Source organism: Gymnoscopelus braueri (genome assembly GCF_963280865.1).
Source record: "Gymnoscopelus braueri genome assembly, chromosome: 13".
Lineage (NCBI taxonomy): Eukaryota > Metazoa > Chordata > Actinopteri > Myctophiformes > Myctophidae > Gymnoscopelus > Gymnoscopelus braueri.
This window is the reverse complement of record NC_137615.1, coordinates 18116577-18142476: the sequence shown is the minus strand read 5'-3', so window position 1 is coordinate 18142476 and position 25900 is coordinate 18116577. Positions and strand designations below refer to the sequence as shown.

At 40.3% G+C, this 25900-nt stretch overlaps 2 protein-coding genes across 3 annotated transcripts; both read right to left on the bottom strand.

Moving 5' to 3' along the window:
• Nucleotides 1-1389: 1389 nt before the first annotated feature.
• tyk2 (tyrosine kinase 2) lies at nucleotides 1390-17039 on the bottom strand. Of its 2 annotated transcripts, XM_080447596.1 has the most exons (24): nucleotides 16307-17036; nucleotides 14053-14264; nucleotides 13353-13473; nucleotides 13115-13247; nucleotides 12784-12947; nucleotides 12305-12683; nucleotides 11747-11941; nucleotides 11353-11510; nucleotides 11123-11240; nucleotides 10708-10891; nucleotides 10012-10130; nucleotides 9728-9907; nucleotides 9525-9612; nucleotides 9223-9350; nucleotides 8224-8359; nucleotides 6610-6761; nucleotides 6002-6152; nucleotides 5820-5911; nucleotides 5079-5274; nucleotides 3687-3805; nucleotides 3374-3546; nucleotides 3162-3279; nucleotides 2908-3018; nucleotides 1390-2279 (listed from the first exon to the last, which is right to left on the bottom strand). In XM_080447596.1, the coding sequence occupies exons 2-24, from the start codon at nucleotides 14243-14245 to the stop codon at nucleotides 2133-2135; spliced, it is 3555 nt and encodes a 1184-aa protein (XP_080303722.1). In that variant the 5' UTR covers nucleotides 14246-14264; nucleotides 16307-17036; the 3' UTR covers nucleotides 1390-2132. The 2 variants fall into 2 exon arrangements, with proteins under 2 accessions (XP_080303722.1, XP_080303721.1); XM_080447595.1 differs by having other exon boundaries at nucleotides 5820-6152; nucleotides 16307-17039.
• A 76-nt stretch (nucleotides 17040-17115) lies between these two features.
• Nucleotides 17116-25064, bottom strand: LOC308099045 (hsp90 co-chaperone Cdc37-like). Its single transcript, XM_080447597.1, has 8 exons — nucleotides 24709-25064; nucleotides 23573-23854; nucleotides 23377-23482; nucleotides 23125-23240; nucleotides 22826-22948; nucleotides 21953-22135; nucleotides 19595-19666; nucleotides 17116-17786 (listed from the first exon to the last, which is right to left on the bottom strand). Exons 1-8 carry the CDS (start codon nucleotides 24814-24816, stop codon nucleotides 17646-17648), a joined length of 1131 nt encoding a protein of 376 aa, XP_080303723.1. The 5' UTR covers nucleotides 24817-25064; the 3' UTR covers nucleotides 17116-17645.
• Between the last annotated feature and the right edge of the window lie 836 nt (nucleotides 25065-25900).

Below are 25900 nucleotides of genomic sequence, written 5' to 3'. Positions count from 1 at the left end.
TCATCACGGTGTAATTTGCAATGTTAAACCCAAAATCAATTTGGGTTTAACATTTAAAATTTTTAACATTTAAAAATTTTCTTATTTCCACACAACTCCTTTATGCTATATTAATGACATAGTTAAATATTGAAAATGGGTGGTCTTCCCCTTTAACCTACCCTCCCCTACCCCCCCCCCCCCCTCCTTCATTTTCCTCTTTTGTATATATATTTTTTTCTCTCTCGTCATACCAGTAACCTGAAAGCTGATTGTATGACATTCTGTATAGTAGTGTGTATATCTGCCTGCCTCTTATATTTCATCATGATTTGTGTGCATGGGGTTCTCATCTTAAACAAGCTTAGTGCTTAATGAGGGTTTCCAGTTTAGTAGACCTTGTATTGTGAATTTGTACTTCCATGTACTGTTATGTACTGTCATGTACTATTCTCATGTCTTTCTAAATAAACTACATCAATCAATCAATCAATAATAGTCGGCGTCTTTTGGGCTTGTTTTCATAGACCTGATGGCTTATTTCTCTCGCAGAATCTGGCAACACTGGTTACAAGCTCATTTGTCTTGTAGTGTAGTAGTTAGACTACCGTATGTTCTGCGCACGACACCATCGTACGACAAAGCATAAAAAAATCACTTGTCAACGACAAATTATCCTGGGTGGCTTGTTTGGTTACAGGATAGGTGGGCACTAGGGACATCTGGGCACCAGGCACCTCGATGTAAAATTGGCTATTTTGTCCAAAATGTTAAGACCATTTTTGAAATATTTAAAAAAAAAAGTAATGTAAAGTATACATGGTGAAATATGCACGGTACATCTTTATTTATCAGACTTAAATTTATCCTTCACCTTCTTGTTTATGCCCCAAAATGACTGGATATACAGATTTTGAAGCAATTGTAGAAATGTTAGACCTTAATTGTCGAATGTTTAATCATGTAAACTTTACTTTAAAACATTTTCCAAATATTTATTTTTGTAACATTTTGGGAAAGAAATGCCATTTAACACTGAGGTGCCCAGTCTTCCTTGCCTGGTGCTCACCTATCCTGTGTTCCGCTTGTTTACCTCAGAATTTAAATGATCCAAAATATCTAGCACGCATGCAGTTGTGTGATGTGTCTTTACGTATGCTATTATGAAAAATGTATTTGACAATTGTGTTTGCAAGTCATGTTTCAAAGTATAACAAATAACACAAAAACAAATGATCAACCATGTCTTATTGTCATATCACGTGCAATTTTGACCCATGGAAGCATTTGTATGAAGTATTTTTTGAAAAAAGGCCTAAACCCAGTTTGATACAGTACAGTACCGTACAGTCAGTAGCCTACAGTATAGTACACCCACACACGCTTCAAACATCAAACATGTAAAAAAAAAAAAGTGCAAAAAAGGGTTTATTGATGACAATCTTATTCCATTGTATAAAAAGAAACTTTCAAAGTACACCTACATTTCTAATAACCTTATTTATAATTAAAAAGAAATTGCATTTGCAAAACATACATTATTACACAAGTGTTTTTTATACTTTCTCTGATATATGCAAATTATTATATATATTTAATGAATGTCAGAAGTACAAGGACAGTAATGTGCTTTCATCCACATGAACTCTATACTATGCTAGATGGATAAGTGCAGGCAGAGGGCATTGCAGGTTAGACATAAGCTACTGTAATATATAGATCAGCGGTTCCCAACCTTTTTCAGGGCCCATTTGAATATCTCGAAAGTGTTCGGGGACACAGGGCCGCGTGAATTTTCAGAGCATGGTTATTTTAATGATCAAAAAAAATCATTGTATTCCAGCTTGGATCAATGAAACTAACATAGTATCACTGACAGAAACTCTGCAACTTTCTATAACTCTGTACTTCTCCTTGAATAAAGAAACAAAAAAAAAGATGATTTTTTTTTTTCCTTTACATTATTTTTTTTAAATATTAATGTTATATTATCATTAATATCTTAGTGTTTTACCAATTAATTGGGGGCCGACTTGCAATATCCTCACGGCCCACCAGTGGGAATCGATGGAATCGATGGTTGGGAATCGATACTATAGATGATCTTGTGGCAATATCAAAGGGGAGTACATGAGAGAGCCGAACATTGGTCCTCATGACTGAACATGGGCCAAGGAGACGTTTAAGTTCGGCTGAAATTCATATGTTTGTCGAATTGCTTTAATGCTGTCCATGAGAGATTTGAAAGTTGGCCGTTGTGCAGGATCCGTGTCCCAACACTGTCGCATCAGCATGTGCACCTGATGGAAAGAAGTATGGAATCATTAGCCTCATTCAAAACACCTAAACGCTCGGTACTTAGTAAACTAGTGCTTAGTTGGCTCTATACTTGGTCCCGTCTTTTTTCCATTTACACCAAATCTCTATGCTGAAAATAGCCAATCTACAAGCTGAGAATGCAGTGCGAGCTTGTAGATGTTCTATTTTCGGTGAATGTTCCCCCCAGAATAGGATTGCTAGGTTTCAAGTGGTTACTATATAGAAATGTGGGATTTCTACCTCCTTATGTATAAGACACAGCCTCATCCAATTTAAGGTCACACATAGACTCCACTGCTCCAATGAAAAGCTAGCCAAGATATACCCTGGCTTTGATGCTGGGTGTCCGAGATGTCAACACAAACCAGCCACGTTGGGCCATATGTTTTGGTCGTTCAACTCATTAGTCAGGTTTTGGGAGGGAATTTTTTAAGCGATTTCCCATATATATGGTGGTACGGTGGATCCCTGCCCGGTGATTGCCGTTTTTGTAACATGTCGGATACAGTAAATAAGATAAATAGAGAAAATTGGTACATGTATGTTTATTATCCGTTACACATGGAACATTTAAAAAAAGTGTATTAAAAAAAAAGAAGTGGAATTTACCTCGTGTGGGCAATCTCTGGGACAGGGCAATCTCTTGTGTCCCTCCAGTAGTTTTATCAGTGTCACCACAGTCATCTGACCCTGAACATTCCCCATCAGGTCAAAGAACCTCTACAATAACAAAGCATATAAGTTATGTTTCAGCATCGAGACAGAGACTGCACATTTGTATGTTTGAACTTAAGACAACAGTATGAAAACACTGTTGTGTTAAAATAACACAGAGGATTTTACAGTGAAGAATCATCACGTACTGTTGGAGGACTCTGGCGAGGGTCACAGCGAGTCAGGATCTCATACAGCGTAACACCAAAAGACCAAATGTCAGAGGAGAAGGAAAACTTGCTGTCTTTCAGACACTCAATGGCGTACCTGTAAAGCATACAAACATACAGTATAGAGTATAATGTAACGGATGATTTCAAAGGCATGGGTGAAAAAAACATACAATGTTGCGTGAACTTACCAAAAGACAGGGCTGTCTCCGTCTTCGCGGACACGGTAGTAGACATCTCCTTCAGGAATGTACTTTGTCAGCCCAAAGTCCCCAATCTTGACCAAAGTGTCATTCTCTACCAGGACATTGCGGGCAGCCAAGTCTCGATGAATGTATCGCTTGGTGTGGAGGTAGTCCATCCCCTTTTTGAAAAGAAAAGACAAAACAGAGAAGAAGCAAGAGACATAGCAGGAAGAGGATTTAAAAAAAGCTATTCAGCAAAAACATAATAATAATAATTGTATATCACCAAACTCAAAGTTGGTTCAGTAACTTAGCTTACCTGACAGATCTGCTGGGCAAAGTCGAGGCACTGGGACATGCGTAGTTTACGTTTGGGAAGGTACTCTCTGAGACTCCCAAGTGGCAGATATTCCATTATAAGCTGCACCACCTGTCCCCCTACCAACAGAAAGAAACTACAATTCTATCTGTGTCATACTGTACGTGTGCTGTGAGTCCAATGGGGATTTACGTTTATAGCACTGGTTCCAGTTTCTCATTATTTCCCATGCTAAGGATGTGTTGTTTGCTATGGAAGCAAATTTCTGCCAGTAAAAGAGTAAAAATAAAAAGTAAACAAAAGTCTTTTCTTGAAATTGTGATTTATGTCTCACAAATGCCTATCTCACAAAACTCAGAATTCAGAGATATAAGTAACAGTAACCCAGTAAAAAAAATGAACAGGGTCACAACAAGGCCCTGTTACCAGTGACACCTATCCTGTGGGTTCCTTGCCACATTGGCACCTCAGAGAAATGCTGTGCACCCAGCTCATGCGGCCGCTGCTCTGGGCCAGATTTACGTTACATTCATTTGATAGCCCACCCACTGAAGTTAAAGTAGCTCGCCCATTGGCTTTGGTAGGTGTGAAGAGATGTGTGTGTGTGTGTGTACACACAGTGCACATCCATGCAAGTCATGGATTGCCAATCCATGATGCACAGATAGCAGCACCAACTCGAGGGAGTGAAGAGGGACGGTCAACGAGAGAGACAGAGAGGGGGAGCGAGCGAGCGAGAGAGATGTTTCCTCCACAATTTAAATATAAAAAACATATATAGCACTTACCTTTTGTGAGATCATCATCATCAATAAATGCCTTCTTTCATAATGTCGGTGCGATGGCATTAATTAATTAGCCCTACTTTGTGTGCATTCGTGTTTTTTTTTCCCCCAAACTGGTTCAGGCTCCTAAAGTGAACGTGTGGGCAATTTAATTAGGTAATATTTATCTGCTCCTTATTCGTTAGTTAGGCTAAACCTTCGAGAAATCTTGAATCCTTATAGGCAAAATATTTTTGTGTAATTGTAGGCTATGCCTGTTGATATGGTGCTGAAATGTGCATTTGGTGACTTTTTCCAACAAGTCATATGAGTGAGTCATGTGTGTCATAAAAAGCCCTAGGACATTCATTTGATAATCGTACCACTGTACTATTAGCAAAATGTTAATAAAGTAGGCTATTCAATCAATAAAAAAGCATTCAATCAATAAAAAAAATTAACATGAATCGGCGTCTATGCCTATTACCAATACTTCCAATGCTAATCAACTGAATACTGCAACCATAAAGGCACACGTATGACTCTCACATACTGCTTCTTACAGTATAGTGAGTGTACAGCAAAAAAGATAATAGTGAGATTAACAAGCTGAGTATCTAAGACTCACCTATCTCAGTACAACAGCCCTTGTACTTCACTATGTTGGTGTTGTTGAGTGACTTGAGGATCTCAATCTCTTTCATCCAGCCCTCGTGGAGTTCGCTGCCACCACCATCTTGCTTCAAAGCCTTCACTGCCACCAGTTCTCCAGTGCCATCATTGGCCGGGTCATACAGATACAGTGTCACTTTTCCAAAGTGACCCTGCAGACATGATTAAGAGGATTATTTACCAAAATGAAACGCATGGCACATATCTGTGGCAAACCAAGAAAGTTAACAGATATAGAGTAGTTAAGTGAGGACGTGCAAGCACCTGGATTCAAACCCAGGTCTGCCACATGGCAAACCATGCATCTACCTCGCAACCAAAGAGGAATCTCTCCCTGTCCAAGATATATATTAGGCTTCTGCCAACCCATCCACCAGGAAACCTGATACAGATCACGGCACCAATTGTGAGAGACCCAGGTATGGATCCAGGCGGTTACAATAGCACAAAGTGTTAAGTAGACCCCGACTGATGCCAGATTTTGGGATCCGATGCCAATCCCGATTTTGAAGACCACCGATTGGCAATGTTTTGACCAATATTTGTATTTATTTCTTAAAGCAAGGAAAGAAAAACGAAATTGTCGGCTGCATAATTGTTGATACCAATTGTCAAAAAAGTAAAATAATGACTATGACTACTACATTGGCCAAACCGATATATTGGTTGGGCTCTAGTATAAAAAGTAACAATTCACCTCTCCTAAGTCCCGCATCTTTTTCATGTAGCGTTTGAGGAACACACTATGGTTCGCATCTTGTTGTGACTCACTGGTAGGGATCTCAGGACCTGAGCACAGAGAAACATTGATTATTGACTGCAATGACATGACTCGAAAGGAAACCAGCTGCACATTGCAGTTGATAAGAGAGGACCTACTTTTGATCATGATGTCTATGAGCTCTCTGAGCAGAGTGCGGAAGGAGGGCCTCTCCATGGGCTCATAGTTCAAACACATGTTGATGAAGCTGGCCAGCGCCTGGGAAGAGGGCACGGGTAAGCGGCGCTTTTGCTGGTAGAATCTCTCTTTCTGTTGGCGGGTGGGGAGAGTCAGGAGTTCAGAGTTCAGATAGAGCATCTCGAGACGCAATAGAGAAACTTGGCATCTTCTCGGGACCCAAATTTATAAACATACATTATGAATTCATCACTTAAGCCCTATTTAAAAAAGAAAAAGTGAAAATAGCCGATCTACAAGCTCACAACACTTTGCAATGTAACGTGCTGTGAGCTTGTAGACCTGCTACTCAAAGTATTAATAATTTACTATATTGTATACTATACTACCATATAAAAAAAACACACAGTTTTATTTATCAAATTTTTTAATCTATTTATTTATGCATTTTCAACCACGGTTAAACATGGGATATCTGCTTATGTTGCGACACATTAAAAACACTGAATGGATAGAGAATGAGACCTCTACAGTTAATCAAGGCTGCTGCTGCGGAACCAGGCGTATGGTTGACTGTCATTAACCCTACCTCAGACAATAAGTCACCACTCATGGGTAGATCACCATTGTTGCAGATTTCTAGCAGTGTGACACCAAAGCTCCACTTGTCGGCAGCATTTTCAAAGCGTGCGTCACTTGGAATGCACTCAGGAGCTATCCATGGGATCCTGTCCAGACGCTCTGTAATGAAGACCATGACCAAACAAAACAAAAACACAACCTCAAAAAACACAATTCGCAATGTGATCTCAAGAACACATGTGTTCTAAATTTACTTTTTACAGAGGAAATCCATCTTGAAACTAATTTTTGAGTTTCATGTTGCTGAAATGTATGGTCATCTCAAATCAAGGCTGACATTGTGGAATGTGTCACAATGTTTTTTTCATTTTTTCACCCAGTGCCAAATGTAATCCTGGGCGCTACTCTCCCTCTGCCAGCCTAGGGAGAGCCCAGAACTGAGCTCATGCCTTCATGCCTCCTTCAATGCATGAGGAGCTAGCAAGCCGCTTCTTATCACCTGACAGGGGGGTGTTTCCCCGGTTGGACGTACCGCGTGGAAGGAACACCTTATTCCAACCAGTTCCTTTCCCCTCCATCAGGCGCCCCGGCTGACCAGGCAGTATAGAGACCAGGATTACTGCATGTTTTTTGTGAGGGTACCTACCATAGGGGACACGGGGAGAACATGCAAACTCCACACAGAAAAGCCCTTTCATCAACCCCACCTAGGGTATGGGCCCCCAGTGCCCACAGCGTCCCCGGCGGGAATCAAACCCAGGACCTTCTAACTGTGAGGCAACAGCGCTACCGACTGCGCCACCGTGCCCCCTAAATTTTCCATATTTAAAAAAAAAATGAAAAAAAAAAAGTTCACCTAAAATGACAAATAGGGATGCCAAGTTGAAAGTCGTCATAAAGTCTTAATGTGTTGTCTTTTCGAAATTTGGGAGAGACTTTATGATCCACATGAGTGGAAGAACATTTGTGAACTATTCTAATGGTGCGTTCACACTGGCACACAAAATAACCAAGTGTAGCCAGCTACAGCACTTTGCTGCCGAGTCACAGTTGAATTGTTGTGCAACACGCTTGTTGACATCATCACGTTTGCGCCTCTGTGTGGGAGCGATGAGCGAGAAAAATGTTAAGGAAACTATAAGGATTTTCGTTTTGTAATTTTCCCCATTACAAGCAAGAATTGTGTTGACAGAGAAGGTGAGTGGAAATGGTAAAACACAATTGACACTTCACCTCGTGATTGGAAAAACCCTCAAGCCAGCTCAACTTTCTTTTGGATAGCTTTTGTAGCTTGTCAACAAGCTCACTGACAAGTAAAAAAAAGTAAAATAAAGTGCTGGACATTAGTTTGTATCTTCATGTCACTGGGTTACATTGAAAATGGCTTGTAGCCTGTCACTTTGTCACAGCTAGTGTGCACACAGTATAATGTGAACTACTGCATTTAACATCCTCTATGGTACATCATTAGCCTGGTTAGCAAGACAAGGGAAACGAACCAAAGGAAGCAGTGTGTATGAAACTTCCTGTGACTTAATCTGGTTTAAATAAGACGGCAGTCTAGATAAAAGTACACAAGTGTTTCACTGTCACTTGTCTGACAGTTAAAGTACGTACGTACCTTCCCGTGAAAGGACGTTCAGGCTAATGCCTGGATCACTCAGCTTAACGAAGGGAGAGGTGCCAGGCTCCAGACCACGCCGTGCCACTAGAATGTTCTTGCCACAAACGTTGCCATGACCTAGCTCCTTGGTCTCCTGTATAGATCAAAATGGAGACTGTATTAAAAACGATAAAACAACTAATAATACAAATAAAATAATAAAAACTGGTGGAATATTAGCAAGAACTTCATGCAATATTAAGCTGCCACAATGACAATTAGTCAATAGCATACTTAAAACCCAACAGTTAAGACAAAAGCTATTGGAGGTCAGTACTGTATATATGCATGTATGTACAGTAACACATCCATAAAGTATGGTGGCATATTTAAAGTTTACTGCAGGTACTTTTTTGTGTTCATTTGTGCATGATATATCTTTAGGAACCAGATACTGTTTCATGGACTTCTCCATTTGAGACTCTCATCACATTTCAATGTTTATAGTACAATAAAGAAGAACATCTGCAAATAGTGTTTAATTGCCACAAAGATGGAGGGCCCAAATGTTCACACACAACTCCTCTGATCATGCACTTAACTGCACAGGACAGGCCTGAGTAAACTAAAATCGTACCACCACTTTGCCATGTTTCTCTTCTTTTCACCACTTAAACCCTATATACACTTCGAACGGGGGGGAACAGGGGGTCCCGCAAGAGTCTAAAGTTGATCCCCTCCATTTTCCCCTCTACACCAAATTTCTTCCGCAAAAATAGCCGATCTACAAGCTCACAACACGACCTGCCCGGAACATGGATGCTAGGGTTCATGTGGTTTTTGCAGGTGTCTCTTTTTGAGCATTACTTATACATACAGAAAATGATAAAAACACAAGCAAGAATGTAACGTTTGAACCTCAAAAGAGGGGGGTGGACAATGAAGCTGAATATTCCAGAATAGATTACAGATATAATGTATGGTATATGAAGAACACGTGTTATAAAATGAACTCACAAGATAACTGAGGGCGCTGGCAAGTTGTTTTGCAACGATGAATTTCCACTGAGGAGTCACCAATGCCCTTTCTCTGCGAAGGAAAACATCCAGAGGACCAAACTCCACGTAGTCCTCTATCATTATGTCTGTGAAGAAGCAAGGGGGAAATAAAGTAGGTACAGTGTGGTCTTAATTACGTTTGTGGTTTTGTGGAAGTAAACAAAGATAGAAGCTTGATTGTAAAAACTGATCGTGTGCGTGATGGGGAAGTGTTTGAGAGGAGGAAGTCGCATAAAGCTGAACAGTGTAAATGCTCTTACTTTCAGATCCTTTCACCGACACACCATGCACAAACACCAGGTGACTGTGGGATACCTGACTCATGAGACTCGCCGTCTCAAAAAATGCCTTGACAAAGAAACGGGAGAGATTATTGAGAGAGCAACCGACAAATACATAAAACACTGACAAAGTTATTAGACGCTCAGCAAAGGATCACATTGCTTTATCAATGGTTACTTACCAAGTCTATGTCTTGGTGGCTCTCGTCTAGGATTTTGAGTACAACTCGGATCCCTTTGCGGCAGTTTTGTTCCCTTTGATTGTTGTTGTACTCATCCTCTTCTTCATTCTCGCCTCCGCCCCACACCAGCAGACGTCCAGAATAAATGCTGGTTCTGGTACCACGACCCAAATGTTGCCCCTATTCGTAAAACAAGAACACCACAGAGTCAGAGGGAAGGACCAAAACCAGCAGGGTGTAACTAGAGGTGGTCCAAGCAATGCACAGGGTGGTGTTGTTTTTACCTGTTCGAACTCCCCGTCTTTGATCTGATGGAATCTCAGCTGGTCTGTGTTCACTGCCAGAGAGACAGGGTGAACAGAGTGGTTTCCCCTTTGCCTCATCACTAACAGGTTGGATCGATCTATGCGACAAAGAAAACAAACACACAAAGTGGTACACGTACATAAAGTCTGAGTTCTTTTCTCACAATTTCTTTGTAAAACAAACCCCTCAAAATTCTTATTTTATCCAGTTCTGGGAATGGGCTTCCCTAGCATGTCAGGCCAAAACAAAGACAAATTAAACATAATATTGAAGTTTACATTTTAAAGGCCAATGGCAATTGCAAGGAGTTCATTGGTGTGGACTGGCCTTAAAACTGTTTTGTGGCCTACAGTAGGTGGCCAGTGACTTTGACTAGTTTCACTTTCAAAACCTTTGCATCATGCATGTCACACAAACAGAATGCGGCACACAACACCAATGGTTGATAAAATGGATTGTGGAAGTTAAATGGTGGATTTGTGGATAGGACTCTATATGAACAAACTTGTTATATCAACAAAACGCATCGCATTCTGTTTGAGTGACATGCATGATGCAAAGGTTTTGAAAGTGAAACTGGTCAAAGTCACTGGCCACCTACTGTAGGCTCCAAAGTAGCCTGACAGCTCGTCACGAGTTCGATTCCCGATCCTGGCCTTTACACAGAGACTAACCTGCTGATCGAGGTAGACAGCATTTCTTCACAGTGAAACAGTCTGTGCCCGACTTGAGTACAAATGTCTTGAGGCTGTCTGCCAGCTCCTTTACGCTGGAGAATTCCTTGTCCCAGCCTTCCAGGCAAAACTTTGAGTCTTTTTGCTGAATTCGGAACTGCTTATGCGTTGGGGCCAGTCCATTCTGAATGGCAGTAGGATCAAGCACACAGACAGACACACAGACACATCAGAATCTGAATATGATATTACTTGACTATAATGCAGCCTTTAAAACGAGGAAAAGACAACACTGAGGCCATATCAAGATCATATCAATTATGATATTATCTAGTCTCATATTACAATATCAATATAATATCAATATTATATTGTCCAGCCCTTTGCCTAATGTTAATTGCTTTTGTCCTCTCACCTGACTTCTATTCAGCACTGCCAGTATGATTCGATGATAGTTCACAACACTCCAGCGTAACAGGAAGGCTCCATCATCCGGATTCTCTTTCTTTAGCCTCAGCAGCACAAAATCATCACTGGAGAGAGTTATATTATTTAGTGTTGTGTCTTTATTCTCTTTTTTTTTTTACATTGATGTCCATGTAAAATAGTAAACTAAAAAACTAAAATAAACAGAAAACAACTCACAGCATAGGTCCATGCAAGCCACTTGCAGCACTCATCACTACCCTGGGAGGTGCCACTTCATGACATAGATAGTGGTGGGCATCCGCAGTCAGTCGGAAGTATCCATCTAGGAGGGAGATGAAGGAACGAGCCTGCAGGCTGGAGCCCATCTTAGCCTCCTACATCCACATACATAAAACACACATACACTGAATTACCAATTACCATCTGCGCTACCTCCTACAGACATGTGACAGTGAATGACACTAAGGAACTACACACACATAGGAATTGAAATCGGAGAATATTGCACACTGCACGTTCAGACCCTAATAGAGACCTGGTACTCTTACATTCGTCATTTAAAATTAAAGCATTACTGCTTTTAGATAGAATGAAAGTCAAGTGCTCTGACCACAGAGTGGTTATCCTGTGTGGTAATGCACACAGCAGCTCCCGTAATGGATATGTGGGATATTTCAGGGAAGTCACAGAAGGAGGTCCATTTGTTCGGCGAGTCGGCATCCTCTTCGTTGGGCTGTTGCTTTGATTTCTTCATGCTGCCAGTATAATCGGTCGATTCGATCCTGATGTAATTGTTAGCCTGGGCCTAAAGGGTGACAGTCAAAGACAAAATTAACAACACACATACTCCGTCTTCCGTGCTGAGCCAAACTGCAAAAGCAACTCACTTTTAATGCTTCAAACTTTATTCATAGCAGCAGCAAATAACGACAATGTTTCGACCTTGCAGTTAACTTGAGGAAGATTTGAAGAAGACTGCAAGGTCGAAATGTTGTTATTTGCTGCTGTAAATAATGCTTGGAGCATTAATAGTGAATTGTGAGCCCTTTTTTAGTTCCTAGAGGGTAGCAGACCACACCCAATCAACAATAATACACTTTACATGAGCAGAAACACCAAGCAGAGCAAAATGATGGCATTACAGGCACGTTACGATGTTTTACCGTACCTTCTGTCCAGGCAATTTCCTCCACTGGATCCCATCAGAGCCAGAAACCATTATTTCATGTGTGGCTGGGGAAGCAAAGTTGTCTTCTGAAACATCGTGGGCATGGGTGGTACTGAGATAAGACCCGCTACTCTCCCCGTCTTCCCTCAGCTCCAGATCGCACACAGGGAATACTTCTGTGCCAAATTTGGGTGCCAGGTGCTCCAGGGTGGAGATGTACTTGTAGATGACCTCCTGGACGCCCAGTCTCCCCACATCCACCGTGTGCTGCTGGAAGGTCCGCACAAAGTCATTAAAGACACGCCGGATCCTGATCTTGGTCAAGAAGTTGACCTTGGCAATGTGTTTGGCGAAAGATCTTGGAATACAGTGCAAGAAGCTGTGAAAAAGAGAATATGTGCATATAATCTGGTTAAAGCGTTGACACCATAGTTCGATGGACCATAAGCACACTGCATTTCTCTTAACCAATGCATTACTTGGTTTTCTTGGCAGCTTCTTGTATGCTGCAGTCTATACGCATTGCCTGGTGCGCAAGGTGCAGCACTGCCATTCCCAAACTCTCGTTCCTGAAGCAATTTAGCTCTTCCTCTGTCCGAGCCTCTTCCATCGCCACGACATCATTCACAAAATCATATTTAGCCTGTTGAGGAGAATCGTAACCATTTCAATATAAGAGTATACAGCACTTATCAATATTATTTCCTTTATCTGTACAAGCACTTTGTAACAATAAGAAAGGTTCTATATAAATTGTTATGATTAAATAACTGTAAACATTCTTCATAATTACAATATTATAAAACACACCTGAGAGTACAGGTATTCTAGGGACGTCATTTCCAAGAGAGGGGAACCTCTGTTCTCTGAACTAGAACGCAGAGCATAACGGGAAACTGTTGGTTCCGTCTCATTTATCCCATGCCAGTTCCTGAAGTAAAACCTAAAAGAAGGAGAAAACAGATTAAATATTATGCTACTGTATACAGAATGTGAATGTATTCAGGCTATTACCCCTCCGTTCCATCCTTCAACACTAATGACTAACCTCATACGATAGTGCAGTTCAAGGCCGGAGTTCTCTGGGACGAATACGTGGTTGGGGCTATACCAGCAGCCCAACTTTGGATCGTAGAGTGCAAACAATGGATGACATAGTGGAGTAACCTCTGGAGTGGAAACAGGCAAGGTACACCCACTTGAGAACATTGTCTCTATGTAAACACAATCCTCAAACCAAAATCCTAGATGTTCATGTATCCACATGTAAAGCAAAGCAAAGCAAAGTTTGTTGTTTACCCAGGGTGTTGGACTAAGTGCGAAACTTATTTACAGCCAGACCCTGCATGGAAGCCTTGCTCAAGGGCTATTCAGCGGTGATTCATGATTGATGTGATGAATTGGGGAATCGAACTAGGGACCTTCCGGTATCAAGGCCGCCCCTCTAACCACTAGGCCACCGCTGCCACCGCTGCCATTTGTACACTCTCAGAGTAAATTAACACTCAGGATTTTAGTGTGTATTTTAACCCATTAAAACCTGAGGCGATTCTTAAATTTTTTTTCTAAATCCTCTAAATCTCAAAAAGGTTTTTTCGCGATTTTTCAAAAATAGCAGATCTACAGAGCTTGTATATCTGCTATTTTTGAATAGCCAAAGAAATCTAAAGAGACACAGATGTGTTCCAGGTCTTAATGGGTTAATAAACACTAGATCAAAGGGCATGAATCGAGTGTCTTTCTATTACCAACAGCCTCTGCAGCGCGGATACACAGGTCCTCTGCGGTGACCTGTCCTTCTGCGTGAGACAGGTAACGCTCCCCGTCCTTCTTCGTCCAGAACAGGTAGACGTGGACGCCCGGACTGTGAGGAGGTTCACAAGGACCTGGACGTGCTCCTCCTGCCCTGGTGGTGCTCTTGGAGATCCGAGGACCAGACATTGTGCGAGCCGCTCAATCACTGACAAGACAACAAGTTGTTTGTACAATTTGTATTAAAGCCGCAATCCGGAACATATTTGGATGAATAAAATGTTATTTTAACCATTCTGGTTCTTCTTCTTTTTTTTATATTTTTTCATAGCGCTGGTACAGAATATCTCCTACTACTGTATACAGTACACCTTAAATGTTTTGTACATAAATGACAAGACATTGACAACACAGGGTGATAGAACTGTGGGTGGGTGTGTGGGGGTACACATTTTTGCTGAGATTTGTCAAAATAAATATAATAATGATAACTATTATCTAAAATAACACATAAAGATAAACACTCCCACCATAGTAAGGAACCTAGGAGCAGGTAAAACACAGGACAAAACAAGAACATAATAAAAATAAAATTAAAATAAACTGAAACAAACAAAAAACTAAATCAGAAACAAGACCCTGAGATCCTGAAAGGGGCAGCGGCGAGAGAGAGCACGATTATCAATGCTCCATGTTAGTTGTTAGCATTGGCAACCATTCTGGTTCTTAGAGTGGGGTCCATGGACCCCCAGGGGTCCTTGAGGGGGTTCCCCAGTTAATAGGATCAAAATCAGTTTAACCACTTTACCCCTATGGACCTCGGCCACAAGCTCTACAAGCTGCTATTTTTAAACAACTAAATAACTAAATGTGGACATTTTAACAACACAAATCTTGTATGGGGGTTCCTGGCACAAAATACTTCGAGGTGGGTGTCCGCGGCCAAATGCATGTTAATTTGGGGGTCCTTGACATGAAAAACTTTGAGAACCACCGTTAATACAATGTAACAAGCATATCCGCAGTGGTTGGAGGTGGTCCCATAGAGTTATATGGTGGTCCCCACCCTACTCTTCCTTTGAGAAATGTATACCCTGGTGTCCGGTAGGACACCTACTGGCTGACAGTTGTACTGCATGATGAAGCTCATAATGCAATATCTCACAGATAAAGTGAGGGTGCTTTATTGGAAGAACGGTCTCTCTAGGGGAGGTTCAAATCCAGGATAGGACGTAAAAGGTACGGATTGCTTTGCAGCCACATAGATACATGCAGTGGTGGAAGAAGTACTCAGATATTTTACTTAAGTAAAAGTAGCAATACCATAATATAAAAATACTCTGTTACAAGTAAAAGGCCTGTGTTCAAACTGTAGTTGAGTAAAAGTACAAAAGTATTGGCATCAAAATATACTTAAAGTACCAAAAGTTAAAGTAAAGGTAGCAATACCATCATATAAAAATACTGTGTTACAAGTAAAAGGCCTGTGTTCAAACTGTAGTTGAGTAAAAGTACAAAAGTATTGGCATCAAAATATACTTAAAGTACCAAAAGTAAAAGTATTAAAATGTTTGAAAATAGCAGATCTACAAGCTTCACAGGTTGGCTATATGTATAAAATAGGGCTAAAGTGACTCATGTATGTTTTATAATATAATATAATTGATATCTGCAAAGTAACTAGTTTTCAAATAATTGTATTTGCCTCTGAGATGTAATGGAGTAGAAGTAAAAGTGCTGAAAACTGGAAATATTCCAGTAAAGTAAAAAATACCTCAAAATGTTACTTAAGTACAGTATACTTGAGTAAATGTACTTAGTTACTTTCCACCACTGGCTATACTGTACGTGACGTTAATACCACCATAAACACATTTATCCACACACAGTTGATTGAAAATGTACACAAGTTAATCAAAAACGGAATATCTACAGTTGATTATTTATTTAGGCAGTCAATAAAATAGAAAGAACAGAAAATAGCAGTACATTGGCCAATGAATCCGACAGATTGTTAAAGGCCTTCCGGGGTTGCAACCTGTTTGTTGTTTACACAGAATAGCAAACAAAGCAGCGTCAACGTTTCAGTATGTCTGTCCACTGTAATGTTGATAGACTACTGCGTCACCGAATGGCCGCCCACCCTCGTGTGTGTGCGTCTTTAGTTGTAATAAAATTGTGTCGATCAAAATTGTCAGTCATTTCTGAACTTGACAGACTTGTAAGGAATCAGGTTCAAGAGTATCTTACCATATGGCGATGATGAGAGATCTTCCAATGTTGTTTTGTTGGGAGAAGCGAACCGTTTTAGGTTGAACACCTCTGTCTCTTCATGTTCTGATGACTGTATTTTTCACCCCCGCCCACATCAGACTGGATGTGAAAATGAAAATTCTCATGAAACCCTTTAGTGACGAAGACAGTCGCTTCTCTAGAAGAGCCACTCCCCTTAATTCAACCTCAGGCTTACAACACTGTCTGACAGTCCCAACAGAAAGATGGCATTTAATATTTTAAATGGTAATATATGCCCGTGGGTCGGGACCCCCAATGGGCTTCCCACATGATTTGGGGGGTCCCCAAATGACAGTAAAGTGATAACTTAAGGACCCTTTTAATACCTAAAATATAAATATAAATAAAAAGACCATTACAGCATCAAAAGTAATCAACTCTACTAAAATAAAATAAAAACTGGTCAAACATTGGCCAAATTGTCAATTAATATAAGAGGCAACAATTTTTTAAATAGCAGCTCTACAAGCTCACAACGCCTCGTAACGCGAGCTTGTAGATCTGCAATTAACACAATATTTATCTGTGGAAGAGATTTATCTGCTCGTCAGGGTGGGGTGGTTCCCCAGTTCAAATATGATGGGGGGGGGGGTCTTGGCCGTAAAAGGTTGAGAACCACTGGGCTATGTAAACAGACCCACAGCAACATATCTTACACATTTTTGAACATCGGGGACACCTGCTGGTCGATTACAAATGACCATGACTTGGATTAAAGAGGATTGTTCATGTATTTTAAAATTTAAAACTTGTTTAAACGGAACCAAATATGCAACGTAATTTATTTCTGCTATGCATCCGGGATATACAGTAGTGAATAACAAAAGGGAACTTGAACTTGAGTAATACAACCATGGGAAATTACACCATCATGTCATTCAGATATTACATGATCAAAAAGAAAAACATGATTAAATGACATACCAAAACAAAAGGCTAAACTAAAGTAAGATCTAAAACTCATGGAGGTTATTTTGCCTGGCTAATTAAGACACCCATGTACTGACATGCACAGACAAAAAAAATACACGGCATCATACGAATACATTTTTACTGAGGCCCGAAGCAGAAAGGTTCAACAGGAAATGCCATTTCATGTCCAAGCAAGTGATGCTGACGCAACATGGTTGTGCATGTAAATGAATTTGATGACATCCTTTAACGCCTAAATGTCTTAGATAAGTTCTCTTTTTTTCCATGTTTCTGGCAACAAACTAGTCATACATATACATAATTGGGATTAGCAATACAGAGAGTACATTTGCGAAAACAGTCATCATAAAAACAGTGTTGGTCATTCATTTTTTTTTTCTTCCGCGTCCTGTTTCACCTCCTCGTAGGTGCCATCTTCATCTTTGTCACCCCCAAGGCCATCCCTGGAGTTGGGGACCCAGAGCCCTGATTCTATGCATTTCTTCATGTGAATCTTGGCCTCCTAAAGCACAGAATAACAACATTCATTAGATGAGCCATTTAAAGCTGCAATCGTCCATTACGTTTTATGTCAACTTGTGATCAAATCGATTTAATAGTCTCCATCATTTATAAACTGGAAATACATTGTTGTACACTAGAATCTCAGTGTATATCAACCCTGGCAAACGTCCCAATTTTGGGCCGGGGCTACTGCTGAGGTGTGCCGCACCGTTTGAAGGAGGTTTGAAAAAAAAAGATTTTGAAAAAAAAAAGATTTTTTTTTTTTTTTTAAACAATAACAATAATCAGGCATGCAAACAGCCCCGAGGTGAAAAGGGTGACAACATGCTGTTTCTTTTCGGGTCAGGTGTCACACTATTGCCCTATTTGGATTCAAAACGGCTAGTGGAAGCTGAAAAGCTACAAGTTTGCATGTCTGAATAATGCAAAAACAGAAATATTTGTTTGCATTTGCTTTTTTTTCTCCCCCATATATTTTCATGATAAAAAAGTGCGTATCGTATCGAAGTTGTGTGCCCAATATCGTATCGTATCGTTTCGTGAAATGTGAAAATCGGCACACCCCTAGTGTGTTTATATAGATATACCGTATATATATATATATAATTATATATACCGTATATCTAGGTGTGCCCTGGGATTTTTTGGCTATGCCAGGTGTGCCTTGGCACAAAAAAGGTTGATAGACACTGCACTAGATAATTATCTCTAGATCAAATCATGTACTTAGTGTAGCATGTATCAGAATCTGTAATACTCAAAAAATAAGTATTTTCATTAAAAAAAATCTCCCACCTCATAGTTGACTTGCATTGCATTCATATCCATGTAAACACTTTTTAAAATATTATGTTGGGTTAGGGCTAGGGTTTCATCTTTCAATATATCTCGTTTTCTATTATAAAAATGTTAAAATTCACTCATTAAATTTCCTATAATGAAGGCAATGGATAATGATGTTATCTAGCTATAATAGAATAATTAAGAATAATAATTAGAACACACTTGCAAAAAAAACAAAAAAAAAACACTTGTTTTCGTTTTGTAACTTTAAAAAATGTTAAAATTATAAAAAATAGTGACACTAGTGGTGCTAGGGTCCGAAATGACCCTTATACCATAGAAGGTAAAAAGACATTTATTTTTCATAAACTCAAACTTTATTTTACTCCTGATAGCAAATGCTAATTGAGGACAAGTCTCTCTCACTCTCAAACATGTAAACATTGAATATTGACAATTTGGGGGGGAATTGAGCCACACTTCTTTGCCGGGTCATTTTGGACCCTAACACCACAAGTGTCACTTTTTTTTTTAGACCATCAGAATTTCAGTGCCAATGACGTCGCCAACGTCACGTTTTTATAAGCCCAGAGTGCCAATGATGTCGCCAACGTCATGAAAAAAAAAAATCATGATTACAAGATGCTCCATTCACTTCTTGTTTAACTTCTTACTGAAAAAGGCTGTATCTCGGCTCCTAAGCACTTTTTTTTTACAATGTATTTTTGGCCTTGGCACAGGGGTGATAAAGCCAGAAATAAGTTTGGCACTGAATGAGTTAAAATGATGATAAATAATTTTGTTGCGTTAAAATGGCTATTTCTGAGGATATCATGAAGCCTCGTTCCAAGGTACTTTTTACCTTTTCAAACTTGAAAACGGGTCAAAAAAGACCCTAACACAATGGAAGGGTTAACTAGGTACAGACAATACAGACACTTTATTCTGAAATAAACACACCTATCATTTTATCCGCGAATCCCACATAAAATGAATATAATGACACAAACAAATCTAACTTACCGTTGGGTCCATTTTGCTGATCACATCCTGTAACAGGGAGATGTCCTTGTCATCAAAACATTTCTGCATCTCCTGCAAATAGAAAGAGGTTATGGTATTTTTTAAGGACAAAATAACGATGATTATTGGGGCTGTTTAAAACTTAACTTGCAAAAGATTACTGATTGACAAGCTAACAATACGTTGCATTGTGGTGTGTTGTTAGCCAGGGTATCTGTAGGTATCAGCACTTGAACAAACAAATGAAAAATATATTTTTTACCAAAACATGTCATTTTTAAGGCATCAGCAATCTGTATCAGTAGTCAGTAGTCATAGCAATGCCAATGCAGGGTTGCCACCTTTCAGTGATTAGTTGTTGGAGGGGGTTGTGGCTGCTAGGGACGCTAATTTTGATTGTTTTAATTGACAGATAACCATCATTAATCATTAACTGTTGGACAAATGACTGTGAATCACTCATAGTTCCGCCAGAGGACTGCATTTGTGGTCATGAAACTGCAACAGGAACTCAGTATAGCCACGGGTAAATGTAGTCTTTTGGTAAGTAAATTATAGAGATCATCCGTCACTTTGGCCAGAAGGAAACATTTATTTCCTACATGCACTGGAGGTTTGCTTCTGTGCTGCCTGTCATTGTCCATAGAACATAATTGCCTTTGTCAAAATGTTTTTGACTGATGCAAAGCTTAAGTATTGATTCAAATAAAACAAATGTTGCAACAAAAAAAAAATTCTGCAAAAAGACATTGTTTGGACATGAAAATCCCATGCCAATCCCTCAGCCTAAGCCATCACAGATTCTCAGCTCCTTGAAGTTTCCCCTGTGTTAGTTGTATAAGGCAGCAATCATAAAGCAGTCTGCAGCATTGTAATGATGCGGCTGCCTACAGGCGTCACAAAAAGTACCGCCCCAACGACACAATAAGAATTACTGTTTAACTGATAGCATTAAACAGTTAATGGAACATCCGTAGTAGCAGATACTATGTAAGCGAGTTATCCAGATCATTTGTACCCAGGCCCGGCGTCACGGGGGGCCACGCCCCCTCAACCGGACTATCTCGCCCCCTGCTGCCAGTTAAAAAAAAAACTTTCTGGTACTTTTGAATTAATAGTGTGTCAGTGTCAAGCCTTCCTCGGCGTGTTAACTAAGTGGTTGTGTGTACCAGGAAGGACTGATGGACAGACAGACATGACAAGGACTTCAGCTGCTGTCGGTAAAAAATTAAATTGCGTCAATTTGCGTGCCCCCCCCCACCACCACCACCATTGTGGGCTAGCACCGGGCCTGTTTGTACCAGTTGGTTTCTTTTTTTTTCAAGATTAAGGCGGTGTATTAAATCCCTAAATACACAGCAACTTCTCAAAAACACCAAATTTGATTAGGACTCATAGAATTTCCCTGGGACCCATTCAAATGACCACCCGTGGATCCCAGGACCCACTACATTGGAAACCTAACAACATCACTGAATCACAAACTGGAAACGTTAGAGAATTGGGATCATTAACTCTGAGAATAACGCTGTATGCTTACGAGCATATTCCTTTTATCAATTATATGTTTTTCTGACAGTTGCTCATTGCAAAACAATGATGTGTCTACGCTGCTGACAAGGAAAACATAAGGAAGGAGCACTGTAATTTTATAACTTGTTAAAATGTTAGGCAGTGTTCAGACTTGGAGACCAGTAAGTAGTTTAAAACCTGTGTCGTCCTATTCTTTTTCCACTGAAAATTCTAACAAGTGGAATCGATAAAGAATCGGACTGATGCGAATGGCATTTGCATCAATTAAATCTTATCAATTCCCATTCCTAAGCAAAGTGCATGTTCTTTCTGAAATAACTAAGTGGCTAACAACGCTTATTCTGCACTACGTCCTGCCAATTTAGCCATCGTCTGGTCCTGTTTTAAATGTAATTATTAAAATTTAGAGTAGACAATCATATATATTTTTTGCCCCTTTTCTCTCCCAATTCAGTCATTATGCAAATGATTTCCTCCCACTGCTGTTGCAGCCTATTGGCTCACCTGCCAGTGAGGAGCTACAGTACCACCGGGAGGACGTAGCCTCATTCTTACTCCTCCTGTTCCAACATCCCCCACTGACAGCAGCCCATAGGAGTACATGCAGTGACAAAGGTCGGTGGATTCAAACCCATATAAATCCAAATACCACTTTTTTTTTTTCAAGAAACCATTTCAGAGTCAGACCACTGTAATTCATATTCCAGAGGCTATCTAATAATTAAGCTTGCCTTGCGAGTTTGTGACCAGGCAGTTGTGAGCTTGCAGCTATTTTCGGTAAACATCTGTAAGTATAGGGCTTAATTGGTTATAGTAAAGACTTACTTCTGGTAGGGTCTCGTAAACCTCTACAGGATCCAGGCCTCCAGGTCCCATGCGCTTTTGCCGTTCCTCTTCCTCGTACTCCTTCATGGCCTTCTCAATACGGATCTTAGCCCTACCGCGCACCCGCTCTTTGAAGGACTCCAGCTCTTCATTGAAAGCGTCCTGATACTGCTGATCTGCAGTCTATAGGGGATATATCACTTCGTTAGGAAGTTGCTTTGGTGCAAACGAATGGAGCAATTTGTTGCATTGTTCCATGATGCTGTTGTATTTCACATTTCTGTTCTACTAGTCTCGCGTTGGCAGCCCTCCATTCTGAATAGAGGTCCGGAGAAACACATTGGAAACAGTGGATAGAATGAGTGAGTAACTCACTCACTCAGACATGGCTGCTCAACTGTGATTGAGTGGTGGCGTAGAACATTAGGCGAGTATGTCTGTGTTTGTCTTTTTCCAGCTCTTCCAAGGTCCATATAGTCAATATATATCCACTTTTAACTTAAAAATTCCCTAGACTATCTTTCAGAGAATGCAAGCCTGGTATCCAGGGTCATGTTCAACTCAATACAAAAGCAAAAGAATAAAAAACACAGACTTGTGGCTGGTGGTTTGTAAAACAAATTGACTTTATGCATAAAAATAGAGGAAAGATCCGAGCATCCTGAGCAAAAAAGAAAGGCTCAGAGGGTATAAAATCAAAGTACTTTAATCATGTCTACAAAATGTTTTAAGCAAACATGTTTCGACCATAACTGGTCTTCATCAGGGCAAGTATGACTTTATGCATATTGTGCCATTTCTAAGTCACCACTCAAATTTCAACACCAAAAACCTCTCATTTGAAAATATAGCACAAAACAAACAAACACTCACCTTTATCTTGGCAAAGAATTGACGGAAACATCCACGGGGATCCACCTTTAAGCTTTTGGCCAGCTCCAAAATGAACTGCATGACTATAGTCTGATGAGCCACCTGCTCCATCAATGCGTGTTTCTATAAAAGCAACAATAGTGACATTCTTAGAATTTAGTTTACAATGACAGACGGTGACTGTAAATGTATTGTGTTTTTTGCCACAGCTAAGGCATATGTATGATAAACACTGTGTAGTGTGTGCCTTGGTTAGAAAGCAGAAATGATTCATTAAAGCATTTCTTTGTAACTTTTACCTCCTCAACTTCAAGGTCGATGCACATGATGACCAGGTAGTTTGCAGTCTCCTCACATACTAGATGAGAGTTGTCAGAAAGGTACTTCTGGCTGTCATCCCAACGTCGCATCATGCCTGCAGCAAAAATAACAGTGATATAACCGCACTATTCTTAGCTACAATACTGAAGCCCTTCATCATTCAGTAAAGAATGGGCCTCTGACATGCAACAATAATGAATGAGACACCAACGAGGGGCAATGGTTCTTACCGAATTTTTTGATCTCCTTCTCATACTTCTCCACGAAGGTTTTATGCTTTTCTTCTTTCTGCTCTTCGGTCTCCTCACCACTGTCTGGCTTGAAATTGACGACGCTCTACAAGAGGGAATCATGTGAAAATGTCATCAAGCACTACAGCGCTCTGGTAGCTTAAACCTTGCAAACATAGCTCACGACCCGTCTCACCTTGCTGAATCCCTCCTTACTGAGCGTGTCCACGTTCCACGGCATCTTCTGCCCTTCCCGCCGATGCTCGTCCAATTTCTTCTCGGATTCCCGTTCCTCTTTTTTCAGCCTCTTCTCCTCGGCCTGTGCCTTGCTCAACTCCGCTTTGGCGTCATCCGTTGCCGAGTTCGCGAGCTCCCGTGTTTTCTTCTGTGCATCTGCCAGCTTGCGCTTGGAATCAGCAAGTGCCTTCTCTAAGTCCTCGGTCCTCTGACTGAAGTCGTCCATTCGCTCCACACGTGCCTGCAGAAGAGCATGAGAAGACCAGATCATCATCAGGCACATCATCCAAATAGATACAGGCCTAATGATGTGTATCCACCCCATCACCAATTCGCTTAGGCTCAGCCTCTCATATTGTTTGGGTCAACTCCTATTTATGGGCTATATAGATAAAAGGTGACAGCATTTCCTGTTGCCATCAATTCCCTTACCCTCCTTGTATTAAATATAACTTTCCATTTTTCAGGTTTCTATCGTGCAAGTGCAACTGATGGGACTATGGTTGACAAGGGCATTGGTTCTCAAAGTGGGGTCCGTGGGGCCCAGGGTATTCCAGGGGGTGCCCAGATAAATGATGGATAGTTAGTAGCCCTGAAACATGACTGTCATACAAGCGTCATGTGAACCATGGCTAGATAGTTAGGAACCAAATGGACCCTTATGTGGTTGTAACTCTGAGAGTGTACAAATGGAACCATTTACACACTCTCAGAGCTATGGTGGTCCGTGGTCGTATGCAGGGGTTCTCAAAGTGGGGTCCAGGGACCCCCATGGTCCTATATATCAGCAATTTTCAAAACATCTTGACAGTCTTTGAAAACGTCTGAATATTTTTGAAAATGTTCACACCACAAATCTTGTATGGGGGGGTCCTTGGCACAAAACTTCTCAGATTAATAAATACACATTAATTTAGGGGTCCTTGATCTGAAAAGGTTAAGGAACCACTGGGCTAGGGTTCATCAACGTCCTATTGATTACATATTAAGTTAGCAAACGTTAGCAACCTAGCTAACTGGTTGTTTATGTTACTCGTGTCACTACATTGCTTATAAGTAAAACGAAAACAACAAAAAAACATCTAGTTACTGTACCTGGTGTTTCCATCTGAAAAGGCTGGGTGTGTCGATGTTTGGATGCGTGTCGTCTTCATCATCTGAGACCTCGATGTGGTCCCACACGCTGTAGTCTATTCTGGACATGATGCTAGCGAGCTGCTAACGCAGGTAACGTTAGCTTGCAAGAATGTTCCGACTGTTAGCGGTGCAAACGTAAAACACTGATTAAATGTGTGTGATAGCGGTGGCAAGAAACGCCCTTAGACTAAAGTATTTGATGCCAATACAGAGCCCTCCTCTGTTCTCTGCCTAAACTAACACTTTGCAGAGCAATTCTCGTAACTACTACTAGTTTCTGGAGAATTCCAGCAGATTTCCGCCTCGACGTCAGTACGTCACCCGTATCAGCGTTCAATGATTCAATCACGTTACGCAGGGTGGCAACGTCCAAAGTCTCAAAAGGCTTGTGACACTGACATCATCATGAAACCATTGTCCCACAAATAATTAATTGATTAATGGTCCTCATTATTACTCTGTCATCCCTACTTTAAAAAAAATTGTGACATTTTTTTAACATTTGTTTCCGAAAATAGTAGATCTGGGATCAGTGGTGTAAAGTAACTAAATACATTTACTCAAGTATTGTACTTAAAGGTAGGGTAAGTGATATTTTTGGGTTAAAACAAAAAGTATTTTGTTAAAAGGTTAAAGCACTATATTCTGATAGTAATCATTGCTATAGTGTTTGTTCAGTAACTGAGTCTCCCCATCTCTCCAGCTCTTTAATAAACAGAAAATACATTTTCTGGTAGGTGTCAAAATCTCAGCCAATCAGGAGAAAGTACCCATTTTAAGCTTCATTTTTATAGTGTTCCAGTTCCAATTTTGCCTGCTCATTTCTTAGTGTCATCACTTCCAATTTCACTTGTTTAATCTATATCCTTATTGATTTCTCTATCCTGATTGGATAAAATTGGAAATGAAACTGAAACTGAAACGAAAATGCATTTTCTGTTTTATAAAGAGCTGGAGAGACATGGAGACTCCTTATATGGACAGGACACTCTATAGTAACGAGCACTATCAGAACATAGACCCATTTTGCAATTATTTGAATAATCACTTACCCTACCTTTAAGAACAATTTTGAGGTATTTTTTACTTTACTGGAGTATTTCCAATTTTCAGTACTTTTACTTCTACTCCACTACATCTCAGAGCCAGA

Bases quoted from the DNA above. Each gene is read 5' to 3' on its own strand.
- tyk2 (XM_080447595.1), bottom strand. From the start codon at position 14,245: ATGTCTGGTCCTCGGATCTCCAAGAGCACCACCAGGGCAGGAGGAGCA. The intron at 6,762-8,223 runs GTACGTACGTAC...TCTTCATTACAG, and splicing joins GAACGTCCTTTCACGGGAAG to AGCGTCTGGACAGGATCCCA. The intron at 6,153-6,609 runs GTAGGGTTAATG...ACCCGCCAACAG, and splicing joins GTGGTGACTTATTGTCTGAG to AAAGAGAGATTCTACCAGCA.
- LOC308099045 (XM_080447597.1), bottom strand. From the start codon at position 24,816: ATGTCCAGAATAGACTACAGCGTGTGGGACCACATCGAGGTCTCAGAT. The intron at 19,667-21,952 runs GTAAGTCTTTAC...TTCTATTTGCAG, and splicing joins TTTACGAGACCCTACCAGAA to GAGATGCAGAAATGTTTTGA. The intron at 17,787-19,594 runs GTAAGTTAGATT...TCTGTGCTTTAG, and splicing joins TCAGCAAAATGGACCCAACG to GAGGCCAAGATTCACATGAA.